This window comes from Python bivittatus, unplaced genomic scaffold (genome assembly GCF_059951505.1).
Source record: "Python bivittatus isolate LINGU-HERP-01145 unplaced genomic scaffold, Pbiv_v1 ctg000570_np1212, whole genome shotgun sequence".
Taxonomy (NCBI): domain Eukaryota; kingdom Metazoa; phylum Chordata; class Lepidosauria; order Squamata; family Pythonidae; genus Python; species Python bivittatus.
In genome coordinates this window covers 8167551-8187447 of record NW_028277097.1, presented here as the reverse complement: position 1 = coordinate 8187447, position 19897 = coordinate 8167551, and the positions used below count along the sequence as shown (strand labels likewise).

At 38.3% G+C, this 19897-nt stretch overlaps 1 protein-coding gene across 2 annotated transcripts in view; it reads left to right on the top strand.

The window, feature by feature from the left end:
• The window catches only part of WDR70 (WD repeat domain 70), a 138867-nt gene that overhangs the window by 2728 nt on the left and 116242 nt on the right, over positions 1 to 19897 (top strand). For both annotated transcript variants that reach the window (XM_088152978.1, XM_088152977.1), the window contains exons 4-5: positions 521 to 629; positions 3340 to 3538. In XM_088152978.1, the coding sequence (XP_088009104.1) occupies positions 521 to 629; positions 3340 to 3538 (308 nt within the window). The remainder of the gene's footprint in view (positions 1 to 520; positions 630 to 3339; positions 3539 to 19897) is intronic.

The window sequence follows — 19897 nt, the reverse complement described above, 5'->3', positions numbered from 1 at the left end:
GTTTTTAAAAGATAAAAATATAAATCAATCCATTAATTATCTATTTATTTGATTTAAATCCCATTCTATTCCACTGGGTCAAAGGAAGTTCTGAAAATAAAACATGCAGTGATGTTTTAGCAACTAGGAGACAGCAGTGCATGGCTACTGAGATACACTCAGCTTGGTGGATCATAGAGTGTCTTAGCTTGTTTTACTATCCAAAATAAACCCAAACGTTTGAAATTTGTGAATTCTCAAGACTGGAGAAAAATAATTTGAAATGCTTGGTTTTTAATTGGCCTTATGATGGTCCAGTTCTGAAAACTCTGGACTCACCTGTTTAATTTATATATGTGGAATGATCAAACAGAAATTTGCAGAGGTTTATCTGTCTGGGTTCTTTTTAAGTAGGTGGCAGTATTACCATGAAAACCAGGATATAATAGTCTTTGGTCATGTAATACAGCAATTTTTTAGCCCTTGACTGTATCATTCCATGTTTCTTTCTATAATCATATTATCTATTCTATTTATTCAGAAGAGCGTGAGAAAAAGGCAGCTGAGCAAGAACGAGAACTTGCATGCCAGCATGGAGGTGCTGATTCATTAGCTGCAGGATCACATTCAGTAGAAAAAATATCTTCCAGGTATAAATATTATCCCACCAAATGGGTTTATGGTTTTCTTCTTCTTTTGGGAAGAACATACAGGTCCACAAACTAATGAAAAACTTAACTTTATTTACTCTAAGTTAAACAAAACAAGCTATAACCAAAACAAGCTGGAGTCAAAGCCCAAACGCCTTCTGAAAGAGCTCTGCTTTGAGCTCTGCTTCTGGAAGGCAGTCAGGGTGGAAGCCATCTCGATATCCACTGTCAGGCTGTTCCAAAGAACTGGTCCAGCCACTGAAGAGCAGTGCCATCGAACTTTGCCCCACCCCCCATCTCCATTAAGTGGGGCATCACTAATAATTTTTCCCAGGTAGATTGAACTGGTTGGGTCAATTCCAATGGAAAAATGCAATCCTGCAGATAACTAGGTGGCAAACTATGTAGGATTTTATGGGTGAGTATCAGCACTTTAGAATAGACCAAGAAGTCTGTTGGCAACCAGTGCCAGGTCCAAGGTGCTGGTGTAATGTTATCCTGTCTGTGAATGCTGGTCAGCACATGGACTGTTGGATTCTGAAACAGCTGCAGCTTCTGAGTGACCTGCAAAGGCAACCCCTTATAAAGCACATTGCAGTAGTCTAAGCTGTGATATTGAAGGAATGAGTTGCTGTAGCAGGATCCTCTTGCTCCAGGGGGGGTCACAACTGGCACACCAGCTGAAGCTGGAAAAATCCACCTCCCCCAACTGAGCCAAGCTGAGGTCCATGTACAGGTTCTACCAGGAGCAATGAAACCAGAAGAACTATAGATATACAGGTAGTCCTCACTTAACAATGGTAATTGGGACTGGAATTTCCATCGCTAAATGATGTGGTTGTAATGCATGACATCCCATGACCACGCTGCTTAGCAATGAAAGTTCTGGCATTTCTGGTGCTGTTGTTAAGCAAATCCCACACTGTTGTTAATTTGACGTCACTTGGTCGCCATTTGAGAGCTTCTGGTGGCTTTCCCATTGACTTTGTTTGTGGGAAGCTGGCAAAAAAAGTTGCAAATGGTGATCACATGTCCATAGGGATGCTGCAACCATCGTAAGTACGAGGACCGGTCATAAGTATCAGTCATTCAATGTTATAAGTTCAAACTGTTGCTGAATGAGTGGTGGTTAAGCAAGGACCACCTGTACATTCATATACATTAATGAATAATCGATATTAATTTTATTATAAACTAAAGTAATATATTAATCTGGACGTAATGCTCATTTTGATAACATTAATCTTACCCCAAATATTTAATGGAAGTTAAAGTCAAGGTTTGTCTACTGAAATTGCATCTGTTCACTTAGATATATTTAATCGAATGTATTGCAATATATTTCAAGAAAGATGTAAACCCAAGTATTTTATGGAGTCTATACAAATTGTAAACCCTAATCACTTACAGGGATCTATAGATATAGTAGTTCCCAAAGGCAACAAATTAGACTTGTTCATTTGGGAAAATAAGAAATAACCCAATATTAATTTTCAGGAAAAAAACCATTGCACTGTCAACAAGATTTCTTAAACATGATGTTTAGAATCTGACAGAATTTTAAAGAACAATTAACTTGATTTAATAGTGTTTCTAATGGTAGGATGCTGTGTGCACTATCTAATTAAACACAGGTGGAATTCTGAACTAAGAATTCTAGTTCTTCACCTATTCAGAACTAAACTGTATGACTTAAAAGACAGGATCTGTGTATTTTCTGTTGTTGGGCATTATAATTATTGTAATTGTTAAATACAGGTAGTCCTCAACTTACGACCACAATTGGGGCTGGAATGTTCATCGCTAAGTGATGTGGTCATTAAGTGAGTCATGCCCAATTTTTATGACCTTTTTGCCACAGTCATTAAGAGAATCACATGGTTGTTAAGCGAATCTGGCTTTCCCCATTGACTTTGCTTATCAGAAGCCCCCTGGGAAGTTCACAAATGCAACCATTGTAAATACATACTGGTTGCCAAGTGCCCGAATTCTAATCATGTAATTGCAGGGATGCTGCAATGGTCATAAGTGTGAGGACCAGTCATATGCCACTTTTTTCTGCACTGTTGTAACTTTGAATGGTCATAAACAAATGGTTGCAAGTTGAGGACCACTGCATTTTTAATGTTTCATTATGTACTGGACGTTTTTGTTTATTTTAATATTCTATAAGCCACCGTGAGTCTCAAAGATTTGGTGACGTGCATTTTATAAATAAATATTTTTTTCAAAACCAAGGGATAAGAACACCCATTACTCCTGTTTGCTTCTCTACATTCGGATGTCTTTTAGAGACAGCTTTGCTTTTCTTAAGGAGACCAGTAGAGGGCAGGTTACCCACAAAGCTCTCAAAACCCAAAAGGAGAATCATTGTTCTCCCACTTGCAGTAATAAAAAATGTTGTATAGGGAACAAATTGCATGAAAAGGTGCTTCCTTTTTTCCAAAAGCTAACTTCTTTGCAAGCACTGTGGTTAGCCCATCTGTGCTTGCACATCCCACCGTGCTCTGGCAAACCTTAGGCCATCTTTCTTGCCCATTCTCTTTATTTCTTTGCACAGAGGCTACTCTGTTCCATTCTAGACTATCATTTCTTCATTATTTGCAGCCCCATTTGAGTAGATGTGATAAAAAAGAGAAGGGGCAGGCTAGCAGTTAGTAGTCAGAATACCTGTATCAGCCATTTTGCTTCTTGTAATTCTTCCTTGCAGAGATTTGTCTAGTAGTGAAAGTGAAGCCAGTCTGGATGAAGAATTTGTTGGTCCCCCTTTACCCCCCAAAGAGCCAGCCGATGATTCCGATGAGGAGCTGATTGGCCCACCGCTTCCTCCCGGCTACAAGAGCGAAGAGGACGACGATGACGATGATGATGACGATGATGATGATGAGAGTACCCAGGAAGAAGATGAGGTTAGCTTTTAGTCTCTCAATTCACGCATGACAATAAACCATAATTTCTGCCTCGTCCTGCCAGCATTGTGAATGTGCCCCCTGCACATAAGACAAATCTGCAATATTTAATTTGCTGTAATTATTTTTTGTTGTTCCTAAGAATTATGGAAGGTAGCCATACATATAAAGGGTAGCATTTTATTTAGGGCAGTAACCTTCTCAAACGACCCAAGCATTGCCATTAATCAAGATGAATGCGCAAAGTAAGGCCTCAGCTGCAATGATCTTCTTTGGCTTGATATAGAAGACGCTGCTGACATACCAGCTGGGGCTTGTGTGGGAGCAACAAAATAGGGTTTCAGTACCACAGTAAGTGTTTGATTCAGAAAAAAGAGAGTCCCAGGAGCATCTGGGATGTATTCACAGCATGGCACTAGTTCATAAGACTTAGCTAAGTACAGAGAAGAGAGTTGGCCCATAGTCATTTAGGGAAAGCCTCAAAGCACATTGTATATTTGGATCGTGGCTTCTGTAGTACTTGCCAATACACCGTGGCTCAAGTTTGCACAGTAAGCTTATCTTTGTTTTAGCTGAATGTAGCTGGACAGATAAATCACTGTTTGCCTGGCTTCTCTTCCTCCTATCCAGTCTTCTCTGGGACATGGTTTTATGTTCAAGAACCTCCATCTCGTATCCATTAGAGGTATAGCCAAACCAGAGCAGTGGAGATTCTGTAGTCAGACCTGATCCAGCTTTTGGCTACTACAAGCCTTCATGATGGTTAAGACTTGCTTGGGGTGTTGACAAAACATACAACTAAATACAGGTTAGAGAAAGGATGGGCAACCTGTAGCCCTCGAGTTCCCTTTTTGTGATCCTCAACACTTTTTTTGACCATGATTGCTGAAAACTGTTCCTATACATACTATAATAGGTATGCTACAGTTTAAAGCAAAGAAACTTCTCTCAATTCCCTCCCCAAACCATTTTCCACACATATGTGATCTGCCCCCACTCACTTTGCAGCCCTCTTCCCCCCAAAATAAGAAATGCAGGACTCCCCACCTGCTACCAGCCATTTGGATCTCTAACTTATAAGTATTATTATGCTTAGTATGACCGGAAAGCAGGCAGGACTATGGCAAGGGGTATGACAACTATTTCACACGTGGACCTTTTGAGTAGTCTCCTCTCAAATTTTATGAAATATAAAATTTAATATTGCTTGAAGGTATTTTCAGCAACATCCATAATCAAATCTGAAAATGTTGAAAATCTGGGCATTCTGACTGAATTCTTTAATTCAGCCTGAATAATCATCCTGGTTGAGAATAATATTTATTGGAGAATGGAGACTGAAGGAAGACATTCTTTCAAGCTACAAAGTGAAACATAAGGAAAAAAAAACATGGTGTGGAAAGTGAAGTAGAACAATTGCACAGTCAAACGTGTGAACTTTAGATGTAACTGTTCTGCATATAAAACTCGTACTCTAATGGAAAAATACCTAAGGAGGTGTCCTAGGGTGTCCAGTGGACTTCTGAGAAGACTCTGGAAGCAGCCAGAGTGCTGCTTTTCCAACTCATTTGGCACATGCTGGGCCTGGTATGCTGTCATAAAGGCTTGGGGACATTGTTGTGTCAATGAGATACCTCTTAATTGGAAGAACTGACCTGAATATATGTGTGTGGGGAGAAGTTATTCCCAAAATGGTCCCAGAATACTTACACATTTACCCGAAGTGCAGAAAAAGAGATAGTAAGGAAAAGAAATGGGAAGTAGGAAAGAAAATCTAACTGAATCTAGTTTATAGCAACACTACACCTATCTTTGCAAACTATTTTTGCTTTCACCAGGTCCAGACGTCGCTTCAGATATTACTGTTTGTTCTTTCTTACCTGGCTCTTTTTGAAGGTCATATGCACTTTCTTGGTTTCCTCTTCCTCTTGATCCATCCACTCTCATATAGCTGCATGCAAAAGTTTAGGCCTCCGTGGTCAAGTTGTGTTTTCAATGAATCTCTCATTGAACAGAAGTTAATACAACTTCTGCATGGTCCAAACTTAAGAAGTGATCTCTTTTTGCAAGCGTGAATGCCTGCTCCCTATCTCTTGCCCCAGTAGCAGAGAGCTGGAAAGACTACCTAGTTGCGGTAGATGTTCTGTTGTCCTCAGGAGGCCAGTGGTTCTCTTCTTGCTTGTACTTCGCTAATGAAGATGTGTATCACTTGAGGGTTCATCCCAGAGCAGCTTTTATGTGTGGTTTTCATTCAAGAGGAGGTGCTTCTCCAGATGATCCATGCCATTTTCAGTGTTTAGAAGGATTTGTTCTAGTTCTCTCCTCAGAGACCCATCTAGTGATTGTTGCTCTGTGCTCTGCCAATAAGGTTAACTACTACTGTATTATATAGCAGTGTTTTAGTCAGAGAACAGGAATTTTGGAATGAAATAGTATGCTTAACACTGAGATTCATCCCAGCCTGCTTTAATGCTGATTTCTAGCATTGGTTTGCTTCCAAACATTCAATAATACTTTCTTGGCAGCTATGTTTACGGGCTGCTTTTAACAATTGTACGAAGAGATGAGTAAAATGACTAGAAAGAACTGGAGGAAAACAAATGCTGTTCATTCATGTTCCAGCTTATTAAACTAAGACATTAGCTTATTGTCACATGGGGTCAGAATTATTCCATTAATACCATTGAAAATACACGTAAAGTTTTAGAAACAAAATCACAGGCATGTTTTTATTAATTTTGTTAGCTGCAGTTGTTCACTTATGTTTCAATGTGTATTATTTATATAGAGATAATTGCTCCTTTATTCTTCCCATTTTTATTTCTTGGAATGTAATTCACACGACTTTTTCAAATAAGTAGGATTTGAATATACTTTAATATATTTTCCCCTGGAAACTGAAGATATGTGCAAGTTTGTTTTTGTTGGTTGTTTGTTTTTAAATAAACAAGCAAGTTTGTTTTTGCTTGTGGTGCTCCAAAAGCACCACAAGCAAAAATAACATTTTAACCTCCTTTCATAAATCATGTTAATTTGTTTTCTCCAAGGAAACACAAAATTCAAAAAGTTAAGAATCGCTTAAAAAAAAAAAGAACATTATTGAGGCTGTTACTTCATTGAACCATATATAAACCTTTCAATTAAATCCCCGTAGATAGCTTTAGTGACTTTTTAAAATATTAGTATTAATTAACATTTTTGTTTCTTTTTAAAATAAAAGCTTTTATGAGCACTTACTGATGAGCTATTATATCATGAAGATATTGTATCAGTAATGTTTCAAAATGTTAAATGCAATAAAGACTAAAGGATTAGCCATCCACTTAGCTATATTTTCAGAGCTTTATAATGCAGTTACCTGGAGGATATTTCCATTTAATTCAGTGGAACATAGTTCTGAATGCACAGGATTGTACTGTAAAAAGTATCTGCTTGTAATTCGATTGAAACTGAGATCGGTGTTTATTTATTTATTTATTAAATTTATATGCTAGCCATCTCCCCCAGAGGGCGGCTCTGGGTGGCTCACAATTAAAGTGAAACCCGAAAACAGTTAAAAATATAAATATCCCCATCAATTTAGTTAAAATGTCAAGCTATATAAAAAGAGCATATACATAAATGTTCAGGGTAGCATGGCTTAGTTGCTGTTTCTCTGTTGAAAGAAACACATATGTTTTCATGTTTTTCCATGTAGATTTCTCTGATGTATAACTTTAAAAAAAAAAAAAAGCAAGCAAGACTTTTCTATAATATTCATAAAACGAATTCTCTTTTAAACTTCTGGATGCCACATTATATAGATTGTATAATGTGCAGTTTACCATTGCCTCCTTCCTTGGGCTGAGAGGGAGGGACTGGCCCAAGGTCACCCAGCTGGCTTTGTGCCTAAGGCAGGACTAGGACTCACAGTCTCCTGCTTTCTAGCCTGGTGCCTTAACTGCTACACCAGACAGTCTCTCTTCATTAAGTTTAATGCAAGGAAAAAATGATTAGGCTATGGAATCAATAAAACCTGATAATTTATTTAATATATAGTGAATACATTAAAATGGGGCCTCTGTGAATTGTTTGAACTTCTTTTTTCCAATTCCTTATAAGGAAAGGACTAATGCCTCTTTTGAGAGAGAAGACCGAAACACCTGTCTGCCTTTTGTTCACCATGTTTTCAAATACTTCCTTTTTTCCCCTCAGACTCCAAGAGTTCTCTTACGGGAGGATTGGTCTAGGTCAATGTTTCTCAACCTTGGCCATTTTAAGATGTATAGACTTCAACTCCCAGAATTTCCCAGCCAGCATGCTGGTTGGGGAATTCTGAGGGTTGAAGTCCACACATCTTAAAATGGCTAAGACTGAAAAACACCGGTCTAGGTGCCCTGTAAGGTCCCTTTCAGTTCAGACTTTCCATGGCTCTAAATACTTGGCCTTCTCAATTTTCATCCTTCATACAAGATTTAAACAGGAATCTGTCAAGCAGCTTTTGAATTTTATGCTTTAACCTTTTTGCAGTACCAATGGGCCAGTGTGTAGTCCTTGTATAACCTAAGCTCCCCATTGAATCTTAGCCTTAGAACAATAAATCCACTTTTTTGCAGTCCCCCAAACCCTTTAAATTCTGAATGTGATGGCACAGTTTTCTTCCGTGTTGAGGTGGGAAAGGATGCAAGCTTGAATGGAAGCCCTAAACTAAGCTTGACTTTATTTAAGCCAAGCTAAAATGGGAGTCCTAAAACAAGCTTGGCTTTATTTAAAAAGCAGAGAGAGTGTGCCAGGAAAACCAGGGAAATCTACATGCATTCTGTGGTCCTGTCCACTCTGTAGCATTATCCCACCTATTGTGGCTCTTGACCCTTCCCCTCCTCCCCCAAAGAGTGAAAGCCCAGTCACTAAAATGTTGTTCATCCTTGCTACCATCTTACTTTCTGAAGTGCCTCTTTCTGTCCATAGGTTTTGCATTTTTTTTCTTCTGATTTTCCATTTTAAAGTACTCAGGCTGTTTTCTCTCCTCACTCCCATTGCCTGGGCAAGTGAAAGAGTCATCCTAGATTCATTTCATCTCTACTCATAACAGTAGAGAACTGCAGTTTTCATGCTTAGGACAATTATATATTTTAAAGTTGCATGACACAATATCTTTAAGCAAAACATAAATGAACTCTTCTACAAAGTGAACAAACTTTCCACATACTAGATAAAAGTAGTTGTCCTTGGATTATTTAATATGTTGTAATAGACTCCATTAAGTTGATAGTTTTTGCGAATGCAGCTCTTCATTGGAGATGGCTTGGCAAACCTCTTTAGATCCATGCATTGGAGGTGTAGAATAGAAATCTGAATGCTATGTATTCAGATACACCCCCCCCCCCAGCAAGATAGAGGCAGAACACAAATATCTCAGAATTTGTATTCTCCTGAAGCTTTAGTGGCTCATTAATTAATTGTCCATTAAACTATTAGCCTTAAGGCTTACCTTGATATTGAGGAAGACAACTTATGCTTTCTAGCTGTTGCTGCTGCGTTGTGATATGAGGATGAGAGAAGAGAAAAGTCATTAAATACATGGGGACTAATCATATTTGTTTTTATTTAATTAATATGATTTAGATGAGATTAAATTAAATGAAACGTTGCTTTGTTCTGGCTCCTGGTCTAACTCAAAGCAAAATAAAGTTAAAGATTACTGTATAGATACTTATTCAAGCTCTGCATATTAGAAATGTGTGTTCTTTCCTAGACCTCGGTAGACTACATTGATTTTTTAAAACATGTTTTCCATGAGAACAAGGTTAAATTCCTTGCCATTCAAAATTCTTCAGTCACCAAAATAGATTCAGATTGACCCATTTTTCCTTGCAATTGATTCATCTATATGATTTTTTAAATTAACTCACTGCAAAAAGGAGCTTTACATCTGTTTACAGTCAGCTATGCCCTTTTGATCCTGTTATGAAGGACATAGGCAATGCAATAATCAGATCAGTTCTTGTTTTCTGTTGTTCAGAAAAAGGCATTCATTTAATGTAAATCAGACAGGCAAAGGCCAGCAGTCTGAATGACTGATGGATTGAATTCTGCATTCAGTGGAGCAGTTTACAATTAAAAATTACAGTATGATTGCATCATTCAAACCGGATGACAGGGTTTGCTCTATACTAGGGAGAGTTGAAGCTGGATCTGTGTTCATTTGTATGTTAAGCTGCATATTTGTGTATATTATTTGTGTATTATATATTTTTTGGATGCCTAATGTTTTGCTAGCAACTAAACTAACAAATAAAAGGTGCTTTCTCCCTCTAAAAAATAGATTGCTAGGGTTTCTGATCTCTTTTCACGTGAAGAGTACCACATCCTTTTGCATCTAGCACCGTCCCATCAGCAACCATCTTGAACTTGGCTGAAGCTGATGGGTCCTAGGGCTCTAGTTAAGAAAGTTTCCATGTGCCTGTAGATTGTTCATGTCCATGAAGCTGGATTCACTTTTGTTTTGTTTTGTCAGAACTGTACAGTGTTTCAAACCTGAAGGCAAAACAGCACTTTGGAGTACATGAAGTACAAATGTAGCATGTACTGCAATTCCTTAAAGCAGCTATACCTTCTCCAGAGATTGTCAGCAGCTGCTTTGTCACAACATGAAAATTCAAGTTTAATTTCATGAATTGCAGGCTGCTGCATGGTTCACACTCTTGCGCACTCGGAAGCAACTTTCTGCCTTAACATCTGAAATGCTGTATCGCCCTAGATATTAATGCTAGTACTAAATACAAAATTCATGCAGTATTATTTTTTGGGAGGTCTTTCTTACAGTTCCAGTATAAGTATTCAGAATGCTACATTTCCACAGAAGACCAGTAGAGTGATAGAAAAGGAGCATCAGAACAAGACATTTATATAGAGTGATTTCTTGTTAAAAAGTATTCTGTGAATGCTTGTGGATCCATTTATAAGAAGCACAACATGGTTTTTAACTGTGGTTATTGAATAAATTATTTGTTTAGCACGTAGACATGTCCCTGGGGCTACAAGAAGAAGGAAGAGCCTACTGTAGGGGAAGGCTGCCTGAGACCAAAAATGCTTGTCATCTTCATAAGAATGTGTCATTATTGGGGAAGGGGAATGATGGCAGAGGGTGACTGGTACACATATAGGCAGTTTCAAGAGCTGGTAGGGAGCATTAAATACACCCTAAATCTGTAGTTTTAAAACTACAAATAAGCACACAGAGAACATAAATATGCTAGTTAATCCTGTATCCGCAACCCTTCATCTCTTATCAGGAAAGCCAGCTATCTGTATCCAAGTTCTTACTGAAAGGTAATCCAAGGAGGGATGGGTAACTTAGTCTCTTATAATGAAATTTACATCATCTCATCAAAAGAGAATGCTTGTTCCATTTGGGCTTTTCTGTTAATATTATTAATCTATTTTGTAATATTTAGCCCTTATAGGATTTTTGCTTCTGGGAACATTAACTTTCCCAAACGTGACCTGAACTTTAGTCAGTGATGGTTGTATTTTCTCTTTTTTTTTTTCATGACTCACTCTGACCAGCAGAATCACTCTTCTGTCTGTCTGTGTCTGTCTGTCTGTCTTTCTCTCTCTCTCCTTCCATCCATCCATCCATCCATCCATCCATCCATCCATCCATCCATCCATCTTATTCTTTACAAAACCATCCACACACAAAGGCAGACTAAATTCATCTTTCTGAAGTCTTTTTTTTTTGAAAAAAAAAATTCAACTGCACATAGTCATGCACACACCTATCACATCATCAGGCAGACAGAAGCAGCCTTGAGAGTGGGGAAGAGCATCATGACGAGGACCCCAGAGGGCTTTTATTGAGAGGAGCAGATTGGGGCCAACAGTTGCCCACCACATAATCATAGTTGCAGCCTTTTTTTCCTTCTCTGCTGTGAATGTACTCCAGATGATGCCCTTTCACCTCCCTGAATCCATGTTTGGTTATTTATTTACGCTGATTTAAAGAACACCCAACTCTAGACTTCTAACTTCTACACCAAATCTAACTAAACAAAAATTTACCCTCCACCCTGTCCCAAGACCTGGGGAAATTATTTTGTTTTGTTTTATTTTGTTTTGTTTTGTTTTATGTTATTTTATTTTGTTCCTACTGCTTGGGTTTGAAACTCTGCAGGAAGAAATTTGGACCTTCCTGATGTTCTTCCCATGTCTTTCAGTTCTGTTATGTGAGGGTAAGAGGAGAAGAACAGATACAATTGAGGTATTCTTCCTGGAAGCCACACTTTCAAACTGGATGTGCAGCCTGAATCTCCCTTTAAGCACCTCTCCTCCTCCTCTTCTTCCTTCATTAAATTTGAATGTTTTAATCAAATGTTGGAAGATATGCTAAACCTCTGATTACTCATACCAACAAGCAATAGAATTGCATCCGTGTGTGCTACATGCTAAACTGAAGCTATTGCAAGCTTAATTTACCACATCCTCATGATGGAGATGAGATAGTCATTAGATTGCAAAGAGCAGGTATGCTAGATACTGAGCACTGTCACTTTCATGTGTCTACTCAGAAGAAAGTCCCATTGAAAGCAATGTGGTCACCTTCCTGGAAGGCACATATGAAGTTACAGCCTTAACTTACAAAAGAATCGTCTAGCCTCACGTGTACCCCACATTTTTCCTCTGCACGGACGTTAGCTGCTCGGCAATTTATTTTGTCATATTGCATTACATGAAAATGCACTATTATATGACGGTTCATTAGACAGGTTAAATATTAATGTTTTGAAAGCAATTTATGGGTGGCATGGGAGAGTCACTAATCAAAACAGTGATCAAATTGGAAACAGCTGTGCACGCTGTATATGAAATTGTCCCTTCCTTCTTTCCTGCAAAAAGTAAAGCATGTTGTAACTTTTTTCCCAAGGTTTCCAAAATATCTGTGAGACGTTTTCAGGAATTTACTATTTGGCTCCATTTAGTTTCTCTTAGGGCTTAAGGATGGAATCTAATATAACCTCATCAATTAAAAAAAAAAATCTGATGAATATTTAAGACTATGGCCTTCATTAATCACACAGCAGATTTTAAGAAGTTGTTGGCTTATTTTGATGATAAAGGTGTTTAATAAATAAAAATTCTGGGTGGCAAGGGGCCTGTTGAGAAGGCTTTTTAAAAAAGAAGGAAGTGCCTGTTTTGAAAATGAAACCTCCTGCCGTAATTTAACGCTTCTGCATCTTCCAAAAACTAGGTATGCCACACAATTTAAATAAATCGTACTGTTTCTGGTTTTCATTGTATGATTGGGTTTTGATTAATTAAGGTGAATACATTAGTATATGAAAGACCAGTTGCACTGGCAGGGGGAGGAAATCCTTTTCTTTCTATCGTGGGAGACCAGCCATGGATATGGCTCCAAGTTCTTCTAATCTGCTGCTAAATTCCAATTTTTTACTGTGACAGAAGGGGAAATTATTAAGTAGATGGGGAATAGTCATATGAACTGTATATATTTCAATTTAATTTGGAATTCATCCAATTTATTTATTTTCATCCTGGCCCCTCTCGCTTTGTTGGACTGTGGCTTTCTGCCTGAAAAAGATTTTGCATTCCTGCTTTAGATAATCCGTGCATCGGTCATAGTAGTACCAGGTTAGAACGAGTATTTATTCTTTTCCATCACGAGAGGGCGGGCGTGCTTCTTCTGAGGTGGCATCAACCCCTGCAAAAAATAAAAAAATAAAAAATGTGATGGATGTTCAATCCCCATAAAATTTTAAACCTGCCAAAAGGCAGTAGTTGATTAAATATTGGCACTCTAACAAAAACAAAAACATTTTTTTTTAACTTCACAGTTATGTGATTGCCGACTTTCGCATTTGCGGGTTGGATACTAAAAAAGGAATAGATAGCAGAAGACGCCAGGGCGATTACAATTAACAGAAGTTTATTAATAAAGTCCAGACACTCACTGCATTGGAGAGATCCCCCCCATCTGCTGCGGGGAGTCCGTGGCAAGGAAGGAATGCCATGGCATCTGCCTCCAAAGGGATTACTTTTGTTGGGCAGGTTTTGTAGCCCTTAAACCTCTGCCCCCCTCCCGCCCCCCAGTTGCTTAATTTAAGCATCAGCAAGGGGAAGTTACATATTAGCGAGGATTAGCTATAAGTGTCTAGCAGGTATTGGGCGCTTAGTTAAGGCAAAAGCAGGAAATAATTATTTGACTGGCGTCAGCAGGGATTTGTTATCTCACAGTTTGCGCAAAACAGAATCAGCGTGCCAGTTTGGGAAGCAAATAGGAAGAGTTAGCTTGTCTAAGCAGCCTCTCTTCCTGGTGTTAATTAAAAACGTGGGTCAATCACAGGACATAGGTGTGTATATTTAATCTAAATTTAGCCACATGTAGAGTAGATCCATTGAAATCCTTAAGCCGGCCACATACAGTTTGCTTAAATGTCCAGCTAAATATATTTCAGCCAATCTATGGTAAGTATGATTGTTTGCATGTAACCCAGCCACATCAATACACTACAGAAATGCTTAAGCAATTGATAGATACAAAGGAATAAGGTTTCTTTAAATGAGTGGCAACCTCTAGAAGGTATTTGTCAGTATTTGTTTTTGCTGCCATCTGGGATAAGTAGTTTTATAATGTTGTCTGAAACATTCAAGCTGCAATTACTGTAAATAGACATCGTGTGTTGCTGGCTTGATTTATTCTTTTTGCTATTCTATCCAACAAATGCCATTCTGATTGAACTTTATGATCTGCCAAGATACCAGTAGGGTAATTGTAACATCTGGTTTTTGAGTCCAATTAGTATAATCCAATCGTCCTAAAAAAATCTTGTACATAGCAAGATGTGTGACTAACACAAGCTGTTCATTTACACATAGATAAATATGCAGCATTTTGTCTATAACTTAATACATTTAGTGGCTGGTTGGTTAATACTGAGCAGTATGAACCAAAAACTTTTCAATTGTCCCGGTGCCTCTTGATTTCTGTTTTCTGTCTATTACATATTACCGAATGGTGACATTGATTAGACCTATTCCTAACAGTTTTGGTATCAGTCAGTCTCAGTTCAAAATAAAAATGTACAGGTAATCCTCACGTACCGACTGCCTCAGTTAATGACTATTCGAAGTTATGATGATGTAAAAAAACCCAGCTTTGCGACCAATCCTTGCATTTACGGCCTTCGCAGCATCCCATGGTCACATGATCACCATTTGTGTGCTTCACAACTGGCTTCCAATAGGCAGAATTAATGGAGAATGTGGAAGCAAAATCACAAGTTGTGGTCACATGATGTCTTGCTTAATGATCGCAGTGACTCAGTTAGTCACTGAATGGGAAGTGATGTCCATCCACTGTGGTCACATGATTTTCCACCTAGTGACTGCGGCGCATGGTGATGGGGTTGCCGGTCCCAATTGTGGTTGCTAAGTAAGGACTACCTGTCATGATCAGATTCACTAAGCTATAATGTGATTGTCTGAGTGGCTTAGTGCAGTCTATGAATCCAGTCAATTGTGGCTTGTTTGGAATTGTTTTTAATGACACTTTTTTTCTGCCCCACGATTATGTGAAAATTGGAAGCCAGAGGCAGAAAGATGGCATGTTACTCTTCATTGGAATCACTCAAGTGGAGGCTAGACAGCCATTTGTCTGGGTTGCTTTAATTTCGGTTCTTGCACCAAGCAGGAGTTGCACTTGCTGATCTAAATGGCTGCTTCGAATGCCATGATTCTATGATGCAATCACGGAAATTGGACCTAGTCATCCTATTCCATGTATTAGCTCAGTTTTTATTCTGTTCTGGGGATACTGAGGAAGAATAGTCAGTCTGACATGTACGGCATGGTAATCAATCCATCACAAGCAATGATCAAGAGAGTATCATAAATCTGGTCCATAGGTTATAGCCAGCAATGTTAAAGTTAGAGATCAAGCAAGATGCGTATACAGTAGTTGCTCAGGAGTCAGAGAATTTAGTTGTGCAAGTGTGGATTTTTGAGCTCAGAGCAGCAAGACAAGAGGCCGCAAGCATTTTCAACAGTTTGCTCAGATAGACGTATCTCTATTGATGCCTCAGGCAGCTGAACCCCACCCAGACTTAGCTAGCGTAGGATTAACTCACAGCTGGGACCCATTCCTGCCAGGAGGCTAGCTGTGCACTCTAGCACTGTTCAGCCTACTGGGGTGAACACATTGGCACTGCTACATTCTGGTTTAGGTCTTTCTGGTGTGGCTTAGACTCTGTCAAGATGGATAAAAGAGAAAGGTACTGTAGAAGGTTCTGGTTGTGTATCAGAACCTGCACTTCTTGGAGGTTTGCCACATTTACTTCTGGTCAATTGTCGTTGTTTTCCTCCCCTCCCTGAGTCTGGCCTGGTTGTTGCAGCCATTATGTAGCTTAGTTGAATGTTGTTTAACATGGTATGTGACCCCATCCATTGCAGACCATAAATCATTGTCTTTGTTATAGAACATTGGGTGAGCCTAACCATTATGGTTGATTAAAAAATCCATTGTTAAACAAACCTTGGTTAGCACGATGAATGAACCAGGCCATCTTCTTAAGCTATAGATTTTAATGCCTCACTCTTATTCTTCTCCTTAAATGCCACTTAATTGATTTGTTTTCCAGGCTTTTGATCGGTGTTACTGGAAAGCTTTACCAGGCATCAGTTAGGTCTGATACAACAGAAGCATTTACTGGCCTTGAAATATATATAAAATATTGATCACAACGCATACTGAAAGCATTTCAGATTAGATTTGATGTTGGTGCAGCCTAACAATTAATTTAATATAAGTAAATAAGGTTGGAAAGAAACCGGCAGTTCATTGCCAATTATTTGGATGCGCAGAATGGGAAACAAAAACAACCCAATTATGTGAATGAATGTAGCTTAGTGGCTTATTGAGTATGCTATGAAAGCCTATTCTGAGGTTCAAATCTTGCATCTGCCTAAACTTGTTAGGTGTTCAAGCCTTCCCCCTCAGCCATCCATTTGCAAAATGGAGACAGTAATAGTGATTTACCAGGGTAGTCATTAATTCTTTCAAGAAGACAATCATGCATTAAATGTTTGAACATTTGAACATTCTGTGTCAATGCTTTGTTATGAAAGCCAGGCAGAAGTAGAGATGTACAATTTCTGGGAATGTTTAAAGTAACAAAAATGTTTGGGATGGAAATGAAATTCAGGGAAAAATTGGAAGATATATACGCAGTGCATATTTGTAGCACCCTTTACAGCTCTGAAGTCATTTCTCTTTAAAATATAGACAATTTGGTAGGAATATATCAAGTATAGATTATTTAGTAAATAATTATAAATATATTTACTTTTTTTTTTTCAAATAGAACTATGAAGTTGCTGAACTTTAAGGAATGCAGCATCTCTTCATTGTTGCTTATTTAGGACTAATGGGGGCAAACAGTTTCACTGAAAACAAAAAAACCCATCAGCATTGAAATAATACCAGAAAAATTACATATTTGGAACATTGTCCTCCACTATATTAAACAGATACCAAAAGTGTTAACTTTCTGGGGAAAAAAAGCTGAGAAAGGGGGAATGACCTTTTCTACAAAACCCCAAGTTGGAAATACTGAATGTTTTTCATAAATGGAAAGATTCCAGATTTTGGAGATATAATTTAACAAAACCTTAACTTCTTTAACTCTTAACTGCTTTCCAAGAAGCTGTTTCGCCATAGTAATAATATCAAGCCAATAGATAATTACAATTGCATATTCCCATAACATATGCACCAAAATTCCTTCAAATTTATTACACCTCTACCAGGGAAACATTGTTTGAGGGGTCTAATAGATCTTAAAGATACTATTTTGCTGAACTAATTGAGTTACTAACTCACAAGAAACATATCTAACCTTACTTAAAGTCTGAAGCCATTGACTGGGCAAAAAGGACACCCTAGTTATGTATTCCAGATTCCTTTTATTGTCCACATTTATTTTTGTCATTTAAAAAGAAAAAATTCTCTTAACTAATAAACTAGTCTCAATAAAGGCCTTCTCCAATACACTCACTGCTTCTGGAATTTCAGATGCTGCAAGGACACCAGTGTTAAACAGTGCATATAACAATTGTTGTATGTATTGGCATTCAGTCTTTTTAGGTAAATTGTATTCAGTTTGTAAAATCTCAGAACATTGAAAATATTATTACTTAATGATTGGTTAAGCATAATGATCCTACTGTGAGCCCATATTTTCCAAGAAAAATGTGTTATCAGCCATTTTTAGGTAAGAATTGCTACAAACTGTCAGTTTCTGTGAGAGGGAAAAAAATCAAATTTGAGTTTCCTGTCCAATAAGGATGCGATATTTCTGTCTTCAGTGCTACAAAATTGACCTTACTGCTATTGTAATTACAACCAAAAACTTGCCAGGATTGCAAGGACTATCAAATTGAATTCATAGTCAATATTGTTTGACCCCTGGCATAAACAGGATGGGGTTAGTGAATCCATCCTGGCTCTTTTTGACCTCTCAGTGACTTTCAATATCATTGAGGTGGTATCCTTCTAGATCAGCTGAGGGGGTTGGGGTGGGTTGTTCTATATTGTGCTATTCTCCTCCTTCCTCCGAGGCCAGTTCCAGTCCATGTTGATTGGGAGTGAGAGGTCCCACCCTCAACCCCTGCTCTGCGGGGTTCTGCAGGATTTGATGCTCTCTCCGCTCCTGTTTAACATCTACATGAACCCACTGGGTAAGACCATTCATCATCATGAAGCAAGCTATCATCAGTATGAAGGATGAAGGAACAAAACAACAATCCCCCAGATGATATTTCATATGGTCTAGGTTTGATTTATCAGTCAAAAATTGAATTATATCGACGAAACTGAAAAAAATTATATCAATAGCCTGATAGTTTTCTTTACATGGTTTTTTTAAATGTAATATATAATGTGTATGTGTGTTTTACTTTTGTTCAGTTGTTTAGTTGTTTTTTAAAAAGTTTTTTCTTTTTTATTACATTTTTTTCTTTCTTTTTTGTTCTCCCTCGTTAGATAGTTTAGCATGGGGGGGGGGTTGTATTATTTCTTTTAGTATGAATTTTTTTCTTGAGTTATATTATCTTTTATATGATAGTTGTATAGACTCCTCATAGTCTCTCTTTTTGCATAGTATGGTCTGAAGTATGGATGGGTTTGTGTTTAGAAGTTGAGTTATAGTTATTTTGCTAAACAGAGCCACATCACATTTTAGTCTGTTATGTTTATTAGTTTTCATTACTGAGTAAAATATCTTTGGGAGATTCATAAAAAGGGTTTTAAAAGTGGGGTAGGAGAATTATCAGTCAGTGACTGGGTAGAAGGTGAGCTGTATTGATGATAATGTATTGCCATGGATCATGCATAACAACAAACTAAGCTAAATTGAGCTCCTGGTTTCTGCTTCTCATCCTCTGCACTGAATGAGGAGAAGATATATAAAATCTCTGTTTCTTATTCGTGACAGACTAGGTTTGCTGCTATGTCCAAATTAAGCAAAAAGTAGCATATGGAAACTACAGTTTAAAAAGTCAGAATGTTAGATACAGTATGTGCTTGCAGAGGTCTGATGCAGCTGGATCCATAGAAGAGAGAGATAACATTATTTGATTTTGTTCCGCAAATAAAGCAGGATTATCACATCTGTTCTGTGGGATCATGTCAGCCCAACAAGGTAGACCAGACTAAAAAACAAATGCCATATAGGTCAGGGACTACTTTTATTGTAACACATATAGTAACAGAATCTTGCAAGTCTGAATGTGCTTCCCCCTCCCTCACTTTATTTTCATGTGAACCAGTGAGGGACCTGTTTGAGATATTTTCTTATATTATTTTCTTTGCCCGGGCTCAAGCACCTCTTATCTGACTGTTGTTTTAGTAGTGGCTCTTGCTCCTGTCCTTCAAGGCCGTTCCTTGTGTCCTGTATATCACCTCCCCCATCAGCCTCTGTCACCCCTCCTGTGTTCCCAGAGAAATCTGAATCTGGGCCATGGGAAGGAAGTACAGATGTGCTGCTCCCTTACCCTGCTGGTAACTCCCCAATATCACTCAACAAGTCCTGTAGTGCAGCTGTTCCCTGAGAGGTGACTCCCCCTCCCCTTTTTTTCTCCTGCTGTGAAATCTGTTCTTCAACTTCCTGTTCTGGAAGTTGCCTTCACCCCCACCCCCAATCCCCAGGATGGAGCTGGGATAGGCAGGACTACTTTTATTGTAACAGGTATAGTAACAGAATCTTGGAAGTATGAACGTGCTCCCCCCTTCCTCACTATCTTCATATGAACTAGGGAAGAGCTTGTCTGAGATGTTTTCTCACATTGTTTTCTTGCTCCAGGCTC